General features: G+C 35.3%; 1 protein-coding gene and 1 long non-coding RNA gene across 4 annotated transcripts in view; one reads left to right on the top strand and one right to left on the bottom strand.

Annotated features, from left to right (window-relative positions):
* Positions 1-3,313, top strand: part of LOC127851037 (GATOR complex protein DEPDC5-like) — a 94,535-nt gene extending 91,222 nt beyond the window's left edge. For all 3 annotated transcript variants that reach the window (XM_052384510.1, XM_052384502.1, XM_052384494.1), the window contains 2 exons: positions 50-110; positions 2,376-3,313. In XM_052384510.1, coding sequence (XP_052240470.1) covers positions 50-110; positions 2,376-2,934 — 620 coding nt within the window. In that variant the 3' untranslated portion in view covers positions 2,935-3,313. The remainder of the gene's footprint in view (positions 1-49; positions 111-2,375) is intronic.
* Positions 3,314-9,289: 5,976 nt separating this feature from the next.
* Positions 9,290-14,012, bottom strand: LOC127851249 (uncharacterized). The gene is made up of 4 exons (XR_008035714.1): positions 13,920-14,012; positions 12,891-13,611; positions 12,240-12,303; positions 9,290-9,733 (listed from the first exon to the last, which is right to left on the bottom strand). It is a non-coding gene; the product is annotated as an uncharacterized LOC127851249 (long non-coding RNA).
* Between the last annotated feature and the right edge of the window lie 252 nt (positions 14,013-14,264).

Below are 14,264 nucleotides of genomic sequence, written 5' to 3'. Positions count from 1 at the left end.
TGTCAGCTGTCTCATTCCATTGTTATTTGTTTAATATTCTTTTTTGCAGAGTATGACAAAAGCACTCGAGAACAAAAGCTGTTACAGTTCCAGGAGGCCATAATAAAAAGGTTCCTTGTTAAAAAAACATTTGTATAAAAACTGTTTTTGTGTTTGTATATAGTGAACAGGAGGATATCTCATGAATATGACTGGTTGCATTTTATTTTTAGCCCACCTGATTGCTCAGGTGAGCTTTTGTGACCGGTCTATGTCCGTCGTCTGTCCGTCTGTCCAAATTTGTTCGTAAACACTCTAGAGGCCACATTTCTTGTCCGATCTTCATGAAACTTGGTCAGAAGCTTTGTCCCAATGAAATCTCGGTTGAGTTTGAAACTGGGTCATGCCGGGTAAAAAACTAGGTCACTAGGTCAAAAAAAAAGAAAAACCTTGTGAACACTGTAAAAGTCACATTTCATGCCTAATCTTCATGTAACTTTGTCAAAATGTTTGTCTTAATGATATCTTGGTTGAGTTCAAAAGTGGTTTCTGTCTGTTGAAAAAGATGGCCGTAAGTGGGCGGGGCAGTTTTCCTTATTTGGCTATTGAGAAACCTTGTAAACACTCTAGAGGCCACATTTCTTGTCCGATCTTCATGAAACTTGGTCAGAAGCTTTGTCCCAATGATATCTCGGTCGAGTTTGAAACTGGGTCGTGCTGGGTCAAAAACTAAGTCACTAGGTCAAAAAAAAGAAAAACCTTGTAAACACTGTTGAAGTCACATTTCATGCCCAATCTTCGTGTAACTTTGTCAATATGTTTTTCTTAATGATATCTTGGTTGAGTTCAAAAGTAGTTCTGGTCCCTTGAAAAACATGGTTGCCAGTGGGCGGGGCAGTTTTCCTTATTCAGCTATAATGAAACCTTGTAAACACTCTAGAGGGCACATTTCTTGTCCCATCTTCATGAAACTTGGTCAGAAGATTTGTCCCAATGATAAACAGAAGAGAACGAATCTAATAGGCTCTAGAGTACTGAATTTTCAACTAAGCAATTAACAAGGCCTGGTAAAAAAAGGTGAGCGAACTAGGGCCATCTTGGCCCTCTTGTTTAAAAATGCTTACAGCAACAAAAAAAGGGCAAATTATTTTCAAATCCTAATGGATTGCTTTGAGGGAATGAATTGGAACTCTTTTTTTTTCTAGTTTGAAAAAACAAGAATTTAAAAAAGTTTTTAAACATTGTCCTTACATTCAACTCAAACAAGAACAATTACTTATGGACCGTGCTCTTTGAAAAAGGGGTCTAATGCATGTGCGTAAAGTGTCATCCCAGATTAACCTGTGCAGTCTACACAGGCTTATCAGGGACGACATTTTCTGCTTTTTTGATAATTTCTATTAAAAGAATGTCTTTTCTTATAAAAAATCCAGTTAAGTCAGAAAGTGTCATCCCAGATAATCCTGTGCGGACTGCACAGGCTTATCTGGGATGAAACTTTATGCACATGCATTAAACCCCCTTTTTCACAGAACACGGCTCATATTTTTAGCTCAGTGAAGCACAGGGCGCTCATGCTGAGCTTTCGTGATAACCTTTTGTTAGTTTTCAGTATTTGCCATGTAAACACTCAATTGCCAATCATGAAAATTGGTCACAGCATTTGTACCAATGATATCTCAGAGTGGTTTGAAACTTGGTACCATGGAGACAAAAACTATGACAAATCTTGTCAACTCTCTACAGGCCACATTTTAAGTCCAGTTTTCATGTAAGGGAAAAGCTTTAAAAACTCTCCAAGGCACATTTCTTTCTCTCTCCTTATGAAACTATATCACAACATTTATCCCAATGAGTTCAGGGCCGAAACTGGGTCAAGTGGGATAAAAAACTAGGTTACAGGGTCAAATTTAGGGAAAACCAAGTGAACACTGTAGAAGTCACATTGTTTGCGAAATCTTCTTGAAACTTGTTTTTAACATTACTTCTAATTATTTGTGCAAAGAGTGAGATATTGTTTCAGTCCATTGAAAAACATAGGCACCGTGCGGCAAGGTATGTGGGTATTGATAAACAACAGAACCTTTCCAGGTGTCACATTTTTACACTCTATTGTAACTTGCTCAGAAAATTATAAAATTGTGTTTTTATGACATCTGAAATAGCTTGAAAATGATTTTGTTTGTGTGTTTAAAACATGGCTTACTGATGGGCAATTTTTCTTATACATGTATGTATGTTGTGAAAACTTGTGAACACTTCCTGCTCATTTAAGTTTAGTTCTGTGATGTCTCAGGTAAGAGCCTCAGGGCCTCTTGTTATTGGTTCACCAGCAGATGATATGATGTGATGATGTTAAAAATGATATGCTCTATGGCCCTTTTTTTTGTAACCAGGTTTGGGTTCATAGAGAGCAGTGTGCGAGTCTTGGCCAACCGTAATACCAAGTCCTCACAGGGGGCGGAGGATTATCACCAATATGTTCACTGTACAGGCGGAATGTTTATAATTATTGAGGATACAAACCTGGCAAAGGCCAATCATCAACCAATCATAGAGACGCGACCAATCGGTGTGAAGCCAGTCATAGAGTCCCAACCAATCAATGCAAAGAAACGCGAGAACAACAGCAGCCTGGGCAATCTTCCACCATCGCGTAACATGAAAAGCAGTGTCAGCTACGGAACCCTGGGCAAAAAGTCATTTTCTGAGTTAAGGAAAGATTACATCGCGAGGCAGACCAGTCAGCTGGACTGCCAGAACGTGGAGTGGGAGATCGAGATTGGGTTTCTGTGGTCGTGGAATTTTATGTTGTCCCGGCGCTGGAGATCTGGAAACACGGGGGACGAGACTTTTCAGGATAATGTGCTGCGGGATTTCCGCGCTTTCTGCTCCAATGAAGATGACCGTCTTTATGAGTTCTGGATGGAGTATAAGGCACAAAATATCATTTGAGCATGGTAGTATAGTGCAATTAAGTAATTTAACTCGGTGTTTTGAGTGTTTGCGTGAGAGCTGCAAATTTTTGTTGAGTTGTCATGGATGGAGTATAAAACACAAAATATTGTTTGAATGTGGCTGTCCAGTGCACTTTGATTAACTCTTGATTCATCAATTTTGTGTTATAAAAATCTTCAAATTCAGTGTTTGAAATATATTCATGGGAGCAGAACTAGCAGCCACTTTGCGTTGAGTAGCAAACAACTTTTTTTGTTTTGTTGTTTTAAATTGATGGTTAAGTTTTGTGTCTTCTGTGTGTAATTTAATTATAAAAAATGTGTAGTCAATGTACATCAATGTTTACAGAGGCATATTAAAAGCAGCTCTCCCTTAATGTAGGTATGTATTTTTACAAAGCATACCCCCTGTTTCCAAGTATGTAAGTATCAGTAACTATAATAAAAATGATGAAGTCTTTGAGGAAAATACATACAAGGCGCAGAAACTATGTTTTAATAGAAACTATGTTTTAATAGACACTTTAAAATGGATTCAAACACATGTCAGCAAAAATTGTATGCTTCATATTGAATGTCACACCAATGTAAAACTATTGTCAATGGTGTACTTGCAAACAGCATGCATCACTTGATGTTCATTTAACTTATAACACTTAAACTGGTACATTTTATTTCCTCTAGATATCGAAAACTTTTTTATACTAAAACATTTTTGTTTTAAGTACCTTAATAAAAATGAGACCCTTTTGATAAATAAATACTTAATTAATACTTCTTTATGATAAACTTATTTTTCTTAGATAGTACTTTGATTAACTATTGATTCATCAACTTTGTGTTATAAAAATCTTCAAATTCAGTGTTTGAAATATATTCATGGGAGCAGAACTAGCAGCCACTTTGCGTTGAGTAGCAAACAACTTTTTTTGTTTTGTTGTTTTAAATTGATGGTTAAGTTTGGTGTCTTCTGTGTGTAATTTAATTATAAAAAATGTGTAGTCAATGTACATCAATGTTTACAAAGGCATATTAAAAGCAGCTCTCCCTTAATGTAGGTATGTATTTTTACAAAGCATACCCCCTGTTTCCAAGTATGTAAGTAACAGTAACTATAATAATAATGATGAAGTCTTTCTTTCGTGATTTTCCCTGATTTGCTGAAAAATTGCCAGTTAATAATATAAACAGCAAAATTTAGTGGTTTAAAGGTGATTGTCTTCTACCGGTTTCGACGGTGGGACTTAAACCAGGTTTTCCGAGGGAAAAAACTGGTTATTAGATTGGCGAATGTCAGCGGGCGGGCTGGTGGAACAAGCTTGTCCGGGCCATAACTTTGTCATTTATTGTGAGATTTTAAAATCATTTGGCACATATGTTCACCATCATTTGACGGTGTGTCGCGCAAAAGAATTATGTTGATATCTCCAAGGTCAAGGTCACACATAGAGTTCAAAGGTCAAAAATGGCTATAAATGAGCTTGTCCGGCCATAACTTTGTAGTTCATTGTCAAATTTTAGAATCATTTGGCACATGTGTTCACCATCATTAGACGGTGTGTCGCGCGAAAGAATTACGTCGATATCTTCAAGGTCAAGGTCACACATTGAGTTCAAAGGTCAAAAATGGCCATAAATGAGCTTGTTCGGGCCATATCTATGTCATTCATTGTGAGATTTTAAAATCATTTGGCACATTTGTTCACCATCATGGGACAGTGTGTGGCACGAAAGAATTACGTCAATAATTCCAAGGTCAAGGTCACCACGACTAAAAATATATTTATTTTGATACAAATGGGGTTAATTATAAACAATTATCAAATAAAGGGAGACAACTAAAACTGAACTGTTTAAATCAGTTCAGTTTTAGTTGTCTCCCTTTATCTGACTTTTTTTCACATTGAAAACCTGGTTTTGTGACAATTTAGTTCCTTGTTGCTCTGTGTGTCTGTCTGTGAGTCTGTCACACTTTTCTGGATCCAGCGATAACTTTAAAAGTTCTTCATATTTGTTCATGAAACTTGAAACATGGATAGACGGCAATATGGACATTATGCACGTCATTTCATTTTGTTCCCACGTCAAAAAATCTGTTTGCTAAGGCAACATGATATATATATATATATATATATATATATATATATATATATATATATATATATATATATATATATATATATATTAACATTCTGACAATGGTGGAGCCGGAAGGGGACATATATTGCTTGGCAATAGTCTTGTTGTTTTTGTTTTTTTTGTATACAATAGTAGATTGTATAAAATATTGATGCAAAATCACAATATGGAGATCACAATATAATTGTCCTGCAAATGGCTGAAATGTATTTTCTTATTTTCTAAAAATAATCTAAACTGTAAAATCGAAAATTAAGTTATTTGGTGACTCATTCTTCATCTGTATGCTTTATGGAAACCACCTTAAGAAAGGTTTATCCTTGTATTTATTTACTTGGGGAAAATGTTGCTAATTCTTTGATACATATGAAATTATGCTTATGAAAACATTTTTTGTTTGTTTTGAAACTTAATTGTAGATAATAATACATGAACAAACAATAATAATGAGTTATAGCCCATTGTTTATTAGTCCAGCTAAAATCCGAGTTGACAGAAACGTGGATATTCTAATTATATAGACAAATAACTTTGTATCTCTAACTGTGGAGCTCCAATCTTCTTGCAGCAGAGCATGTACATGTTGGGGACATGGTGTAAGTTCATTTTAATAAATCATGTTCTTTCCGCTTTTATGATATTTTTTTTGTTGGAAGAAAGTCTCTTCTGAGCTTCTGAGCAAACATTTAGTTACGGCGAAATGTGTCGTCACTGAATAGCCTTTGTGCACTGCACTCCTAGCTAATCTGGGACGACACTTAATGCACATGGTTTAAACCCCATTTTCAAAGAGTGAGGCTCAAAAATGTTCGTAAAGAGTGTATGATCCGACAATAAGTACCTCTGCTAATGCATACTTGGGATGAATTTGGTTTTAAGCATCCACATTTAGACATCAATAAATCATAAAAACTTTTGGCTACATGTGGGATTTATCGTGGGGATTCCTGTTCCCGCCAATCCACAACACCGCGCAAATTTGAATCTATATCAGTAAAATAAAAAAGAGCAAAAAGCAACAACAAGGAAATAGTAGGAAATTTCTATAATATTTCAAAATTATTTCGTTATTCTTAGTTAATAAATAAGGAAATTCCTTTTCCTTGGATTATGCAGCTTCAGGCGCAGAATGACCTTCATAACTTCGAAATGCAAATATCGCATTCTGTGTTTCGGGGTGGGATTTTGAAACATGCTCTGTAACAACCCGTCAAACATCAAACATGTACTAATTGATTCCAATCGATTGGAAACGTTGACCAGAAGTTTCCAATGTCTTTTGTAAGGATTTTGTATATAATAAGACAGAGGTGTAAGATTCAACCAAAAATTTAAATACAATGAAAGTGACCAATTTCATGAGTAAATGTGATAAAACATGCACAGACTTAACTCACAGTTTTGTCTTTTTTTTTTAAACAATTTTATTTAAATACAACACTTGAAACTCCCTTTTAACTCTTCCAATCCATTTGAATTAATTAATACAAGAGTGATGATTTTATTGCACAACGGGTTGTTACAATGCTTAACTGCAATTATGAGGACAATAGGCATTGTGATAACATGCAGCTGCACTAGAATTGACATTGTACATGGTTGCTGTTAACATGTTCATTTATTAAAAACTTTCACTAATCAGCACATTCGAGACAAAGGTCACATGTTATTGACAACTATCAAACTCCAAAATCAGATAATGCATATTTTGGCAGATACAATACTATTTACCGAAAATATATATAGGGAAACATTACAACTTAAATTACACTGAGACATTTGTTCTTTGTCCATGGAAAGATCGCCGAGTATCCTGTATGAATTTTAAATAACGTACAACCACGTCTACTTCGGTATATGGTGAACGATTTTGCAATAGTTGTTGAATTGAGCCGTGCTCTGTGAAAAGGAGGTTTAATGCATGTGAGTAAAGTGTCGTCTCAGATTAGCCTGTGCAGTCCACACAGGCTAATCAGGAGCGAAACTTTCCGCCTAAACGTGATTATGGCTACGAAGAGAGCCTTTTTATTCACTGTCATTGGAATGGCTTTGTTTGTACACACTAACTTGCCATCACAAGGAGATTAGTTAATAGTTTGTAATCAATGTTATACGTGCAATGTATATAGCATGATATTAAGTACAATTATTTACCTTTTATTATGCCATCATCCATCTTTGTCGCATTGAAGATAGCCGTGCGAGGAGCAGTAGGCATTGTAATTATTGAATGCGCTTGTAAAAGTGTTTAAGCAATCTAAAACGAATTATGATTGAAGCCATATCCGGTTATTAATATAAAATACTGGAAATGTTTTTCTTTGACGCTTTAAAAAAAGGAAATGTTTTTGTCACACTTTCAAAGAACAAAAACAATAATATGTCATTCATGTGTTTGGTAACATACGCACGTTTTTGTTGCGATTTTGTTTTTTGTCACACTTTCAAAGAACTAACACAATAACATGCCATTCATGTGTGTGGTAAATTACGCAAGTTTTGGTTGCGATTTTGTTCGAAATGTATGCTGGTATTTTTAAACACTAATACACAAAGAAACAAGTCTCAGCTGTATAAACCAAGAATGGATTTTTTTGAGAACTCTATCGTCCACACTAGGATGAAAGGACTTGTTAGATGTATAATAAACGGTAGCTATCCGACCGCATCAGCATGACCGCTTATATTGTTTGTATTTCATACTTTTTGTGCAGATATTTCAACAGCACCGTAGATGTTGCTATAAATGTGTTGTTTTTGTTGTTGTGAATTTCACCCGAGAGCTTTAATGCGTAAGGAAAGCAATCATTTTTAATATCATTGTGGATCTTTACTTTGTCCATCACGAGCATTTTGAAGTTTAGATTGAAAAAAAAGACATTATATTCGATCAACCGTTCCAAACACCATCTTACATACATTTTTAAAGTTATACGCAATAAACCATTTTGCAAAAAACACATTGCAGTTTCCTTTCCGTTGACACGTGCAGATGATTAACGAGTCCATAGACAACTTCCAATCATTTGTTGATATTGCAAGCCATTGTTTGCCAAGTGGTCAATTCCCTACCACTTATGCTGACTTATGGGATTTGTTCGGATGCTGTTGCTGGGGTAAACCTTGCGAAAATGTGTCATACCTTTAATACTAGTAGATTGCCTTTGACCTTTACGAAGAGTGTAAACGTTCGTTCGGCGTCCAATAGAAATTTCAGAACATGCTATCGCATAGGAAGGGGAGGGGGGAGGGGGGGCACGCGTATACGGGAGCTTACCGGGTGAAAATTACCGCTCCTCCATCTAAAAAAAATACGAAAACGACGCCATCTGGGAAGTAAGTTCGAATAATCTCACTTACACCCGGTAAGCTCCCGAATACGCATGCCACCCTTATGCAGTGGCGGCTTTTAAATTGCCGACGAATCGTCATGTGGTTCAAGTAAAATTTTCCCTATTTTCTGCAGTATTGCTTCTGCGATGTATAGCTGCGTGGTCGAACCCAATGACGTTTCTCGAACACGACAACTACCATTCTCAAAAAACAAATCCTCAGTCCCACTGTGAATGAACAAAAACTGTCACGTGACCACAAATGTCAACGTCAGTAGTCATTTTTTGACAACAAACTGCCGCGCAAGGTAGGTTTTTTTCAATATCTTTGCTGATCATCCTCTGACTTTCATACGACCTAGTTCAGGATATATGGCATGAATAAAGCTTTCGATCGGTATATCACGCGTTTTGTGTGTTGCTCTGGTTTTCGAGAACACTTCGACACAAATTTCCATTTAAGAAGCAAACGTCAGTAGTAAAATTACAAAGAGTCAGTGTTCTCGAAAATTAACGATCGCATAACTGTCTATGCTTTACCGGACGAACATATATTACATATGTCAATGCATAAACAAACAAAAATATCTACCGGATAATAAATAAACGTTAAAAGAGTGAAAACAAATATGGCAAACGTCAGTAGTACGTTACGAATGGCAAACGTCAGTAGCAAAAATATGCAAACGGCAGTAGACGAATAAATGCAGGCGTTTAATTTAATGAAAAACATGTGAAACAATATAATTTATGCTAATTTAGATTTAATTAAATATAACAAGTTAAGATTGGTGTCATAATGCACGACATATATAAATTCTGCAACAACAAAAATGAACTATTGTGTATAAAATAATATGCAATCTTATTGATTAGTGACTTAAACTATTTTACTTGTTTGAACATTTTCTGTAAATTTTGAGTATCATTTAAAGGGTGTCTATGATGATTTCTGTGTATCGTCAAAAGTGCTAAGGTGTTTGTTATTTCTTTCAGCTTAGCCACATGTATATGCTTTTGTCGACGTAAACAAAATCTGACTCACCAGCCGCTCGAAAGGGGAGCACACTCAAGTTTTTGTTTCAAAACAGTTTAAGGTACTAGTATACGATTTGTTTACTAATCGAGCTTTGCTCACATGTAGCTATTCATTTCATACACAAATACTTACATGTGTCTGGTGAGGTCCTCTTTTGTACTAAATTACTAAATTGCTTCTCACAGCAAGAATAATTTGACAAGCCGCGGTGCCTGTCCTCGTGCCGTTTTAGCCCCCACGTGGTTTTGAGGGCGTCTCCGCAAAAAACGACACACATGTGACATCATCTGTAAACAGGTTTAATATACCGAATAAACACTATGCATCGTGTTCGGAAACTAAACACAGCTCATGTATAATGTAAACAAATAATTCGACGATATAAACTTTGGGTATTTAAAAAAATGTAATGTTTGAGGGATAATTATTTATTATTACAATTAGCAATTCAAACTGAATAAGATTTTAAATTTTAAAATAGACATAGTAAAATGAAATGTAACCATTTTACGGCACAGGTGATATATAACAAGGTATGCAACTCAAAATCAACCAAAAACGGGATGCATCGTTTTGAACAGCCATTTATTCATCAATTTTGCAGCGATTTTCACGATCACGGTCTTATTCAACGCAGAAATGAATTTCCTTTCTGGAAATGTATATGTCATGCAATATTGTTACAAATGCTGGGTCAACTTTTAAGAAATAATACGATACACAACTCGCATGACCCAGTTGACACTGATCAGGCAGTATTTAAGACTGAAATCTTCACGGTGTAAAGGGCATTTTCCCTGCAAAGTTCACGAACCTCGATACCATAATTCAATAAAATGTATGAAAAAACATTATTACCGTACTTGTCGCTACATTATGCATCAAAACCAACTGTCCAGCGCCATTTGAAACCTTTGTTTACATACAATTCAACTAACATACATTTTAAACACACATTTGTTTTCACTCTTTAAACGTTTGCTTCTTAAATGGAAATGTGTGTCGAAGTGTTCTCGAAAACCAGAGCAACACACAAAACGCGTGATATACCGATCGAAAGCGATATGTATGCCATATTGCCTGCACTAGGTCGTATGAAAGTCAGAGGATGATCAGCAAAGATATTGGAAAAAAACCTACCTTGCGCGGCTGTTTGTTGTCAAAAATTACTACTGACGTTGACATATGTGGTCACGTGACAGTTTTTGTTCATTCACAGTGAGTCCGGCTGGACTTTTTTCGCAATCAACATTGATTTGATTAGGATTTAAATTTTAAATTTTTCTGTTAGTTAAGTAAATAGCATTTCACTCGCGAACTCTTTACTTGGAGAACGCCATGATAAGGAAGTTGTAATCTTACGGTATTCCTGACAACTTTTGCGCAGCGCTTTTTTTAGTCCCAAGAAAGCTAATAGTCATGACACTTTTGATAAACAAATTAAGCTTGTTTCTCTTTGTGTCAAAAGGCGAGTGTCAACAGTGAAACGATTTAATAATGAATAGGTTAATTGTACGTTAACCGGTATGCTCATGTTTTAGCTCGCGAGAATCTAACCCCTTCAGCGGTTCGAATTTATTTGTGGTTTTGGGACATATGTATTTGTCATTGTGCGCGCTTTTATAGATTGAGACTTGATTCGAAACGATTCTATAACAATGGTGGATTAAAAAAACTCGAAATGACCGAAAGAGGAACCTTTCAGCGTTGTTCTTCTGTTCAACGGCTTTTTGTGTGGGTAATTGTTTTGCTGTTTATCATAATTTTGTCATCAAATCGCCGCCATCTTTGATGAAAAAGTTTAAACTTTTCTTATTTCTGCTATTTAAAGCGTATTTAAAATTACAAATGTATCCCGGAAAATTATTTGGACACACAGATGAGTAAACTGTTGTTACACTGTTTTTTATATAGTGGACTGTTAAACATGAACGTGTGTTTCAAAGGTTAAAAATTGGAGCATAATAATAAACTGCTGATAATGTTCATTTGTACATGTTAAATTATGCTTAGTAACATTCAAACAAAACAAAAGGATCCCAATGTTATTGTTAACTTTGAGACAAATATCGTAAACTTATTTAATTTGTTCTGTGCTAAAAATAGTCGACATATACTATTGTCATATATCAATGAGTTGCCTTCGAAACATGGAGTGATTAATAACAACTTGTAACAATCGATACACGATTTTATAATTCGATAAGAAAATCATCATCACAGTCATACTATATAACGTAATATAACTATTAAGACAGATGAATGGCTGCCAATGTCTTCACTCAATATATTGTATGTACTTACGACTCCCTTTTTATGTATAAATAAAGTCGTGTAAATATTCACATCACCATTAGCAACTATATCTATATAAAGGGGTATTGCTTTTGTGAAAGTTGTATATGTTTTGTCTTTTAGTATCTTAAATGTAATTTACTTAATATTTTTTGCAATAAAAGTTATATTTTGTTTAAAATAGCTATTTTAGAGAATGCAAATGTCTCCGTGTTCTAAAGTTTTGTGATTTTGAAATATTTGTATAATCACTACTAATGAAGCCAGTACATGTATTCATTCATACTTAACTATTTCTTTTTTATGCTTGCAATAAAATATGTAGAATCGAAAATAATGTATTGGTATTATGAAGTGTTTTCAGCATAGATAAATGATGTTCCAGTAGTCTTTGCTAAAAAAAAAATAAAATCCAAAGTCGTTGAAAGGAATAAACCTTAACAGCAATGCATGATCGATCCCTGACTTTGTTATTTAGAAATAATACATGGAAATTACGCAGTCTCTCTGCGGCAGCGGCTACGGAATAGTGACAGGTTGTGATGGCGTCAATACTGACTTCCTGAAACAATAAATTGTATCAACTTACTGATTGTGGACTGTCTGAAAGACAGGACGTAAGCACAACTGAACAATTATCGCATTAATAGGAAGACCGTTAACAAAACTGAACAAGTAACGAACTAACAGATAGACCGCAAACAACACTGAACAATTAAGGAATTAACCAGTAGGCCGTAAACAACACTGAACAATTGACGAACTAACAGCATAACACCGTTGAAAATCACAACAAACCGGACAATGATTTAATGCACAAAATGTATATATCATTTTCAAAAATATTTTCATGAGACAATAGGACATGTTCTATTATAGATATAGACATGTTCTAAGATATAAAGTTTAACATGTAGACTTGTAGACGAAACGCTCGCATAACCATTTTTATATCTAAATGAAAAACAAGATACAATAATTATTTATCTTCTAAATGCATATAGGTATCATCTAAATATAAGTAATATGAAAAGTACACCATGAAGCTAAACGCTCGGAGAATAGGTCGTCAAAAATGTACATGTTGAAAGTTATACTTAAGTCAGAAATGTTAACAACCCCCCCCCCCCCTTTAATATACACATATACCGTAGGCTATTGTTTCCTCTCGTCAGAATGGCAGGTGTCCGCACGTTACGGTCCGTACCGCGGCTGAAGGGTGACAACTCACTGAGGCGGCCATAGCGGCTATTCCTCGGTAAGAGGAATTTATATGTTCAACAGTTTAAAACATATTCATCACTGCTCATATCTATCTAGGAAAACCAGGCTTAAACAATGAGCGGAATGCTAATCTGGGACGATACCTATCGCAATTGGGTTTACAGAGAAACGTCATAAAGTGACGATTTAACAATTTAAACACATATTGAACACTGCCCAAATCTATCACCGCTGTATTGTGCTTCAGATATTTCGCATAAAGACATAAAAATGCATTGTATATTAATGTATGTGGATGACAATATATTCAAAATACATTTCTAGTATGTTTCTTTGTGCTGTTGTTTTAACCAGCTTTTTGAGAAAGGGCGGGTGAACAACATCAAACAGGTGGTTTCTTCCTATAACTTAAGTTTTCATTGACCAATTTATGAAACTATACATAGCAAGCTTTCATAAATATTACTAGTAGAAAGTTTAATTTATTACTTTTAAAATTTAATTAAAATCGATTAAAATTCATTGTTGTAAATGTTGCTGCAAAGGCGTTGTATTTCGGGGGCAGTCTACAGTTTTTCTTGAAAATCCCCAGGCCGACAACCACTGGTCTGCAAAACACCCTCAAAACAAGGCCTTCAGTCACAACCTGAAAATAGATTCAGACAATATGCAGTGCAGCTCATCAACAGCTTGAAAATAAAGCACGAATCAATGCAGAAAATGCTCTTTAAATTGATATCTGGGGTAAAATAGACCTTTTCGGGGGTCTCGGAAATTGCCCGTAAAAACCCATTTTTAGATAAACCCGGCAATCACATTTGACTTTCCGGGTTACAATACGCACACAGTCGACAACATGCTTTGCGCTATCACAGCAAATGCTTTCAAACTGACCGAAACAAAATGGGTCATTACCATTTAACTGTTTTGCACTGCTAACTTATTTAAACCCACCGTTGAAATCTGTCAAATGCCGGCTGCTTCAAGCAGGAAGTACATGTGTTTACTTCTCACTCAGCATGTTGTTGTTGTTGATTAAAATTCAGGTAACTAAGTTTCGTATTACTGAAAACAAGTGAAATTACTAGAATATTGACCATTTATACTTACATCTCAGCTCCTGTAGTCAAAAAACAATTGTTTTTAGGCCATACACCTTAAATTCAGGAAATGGCCAATGCGCAAATAGGGCTAAAAAACTGAAGACTGCCTCCTTAATTCCTTCTAGGTTACAGTATACTAAATTGGATCAATTTATTTCCAAAATTAGGGATGTCTAGTATATGTATTTCTATATTT

Source organism: Dreissena polymorpha, chromosome 1 (genome assembly GCF_020536995.1).
Source record: "Dreissena polymorpha isolate Duluth1 chromosome 1, UMN_Dpol_1.0, whole genome shotgun sequence".
Classification (NCBI taxonomy): Eukaryota; Metazoa; Mollusca; class Bivalvia; order Myida; family Dreissenidae; genus Dreissena; species Dreissena polymorpha.
Note: the sequence above shows the minus strand (reverse complement) of the source record. Positions and strands in the feature narration are given on the sequence as shown.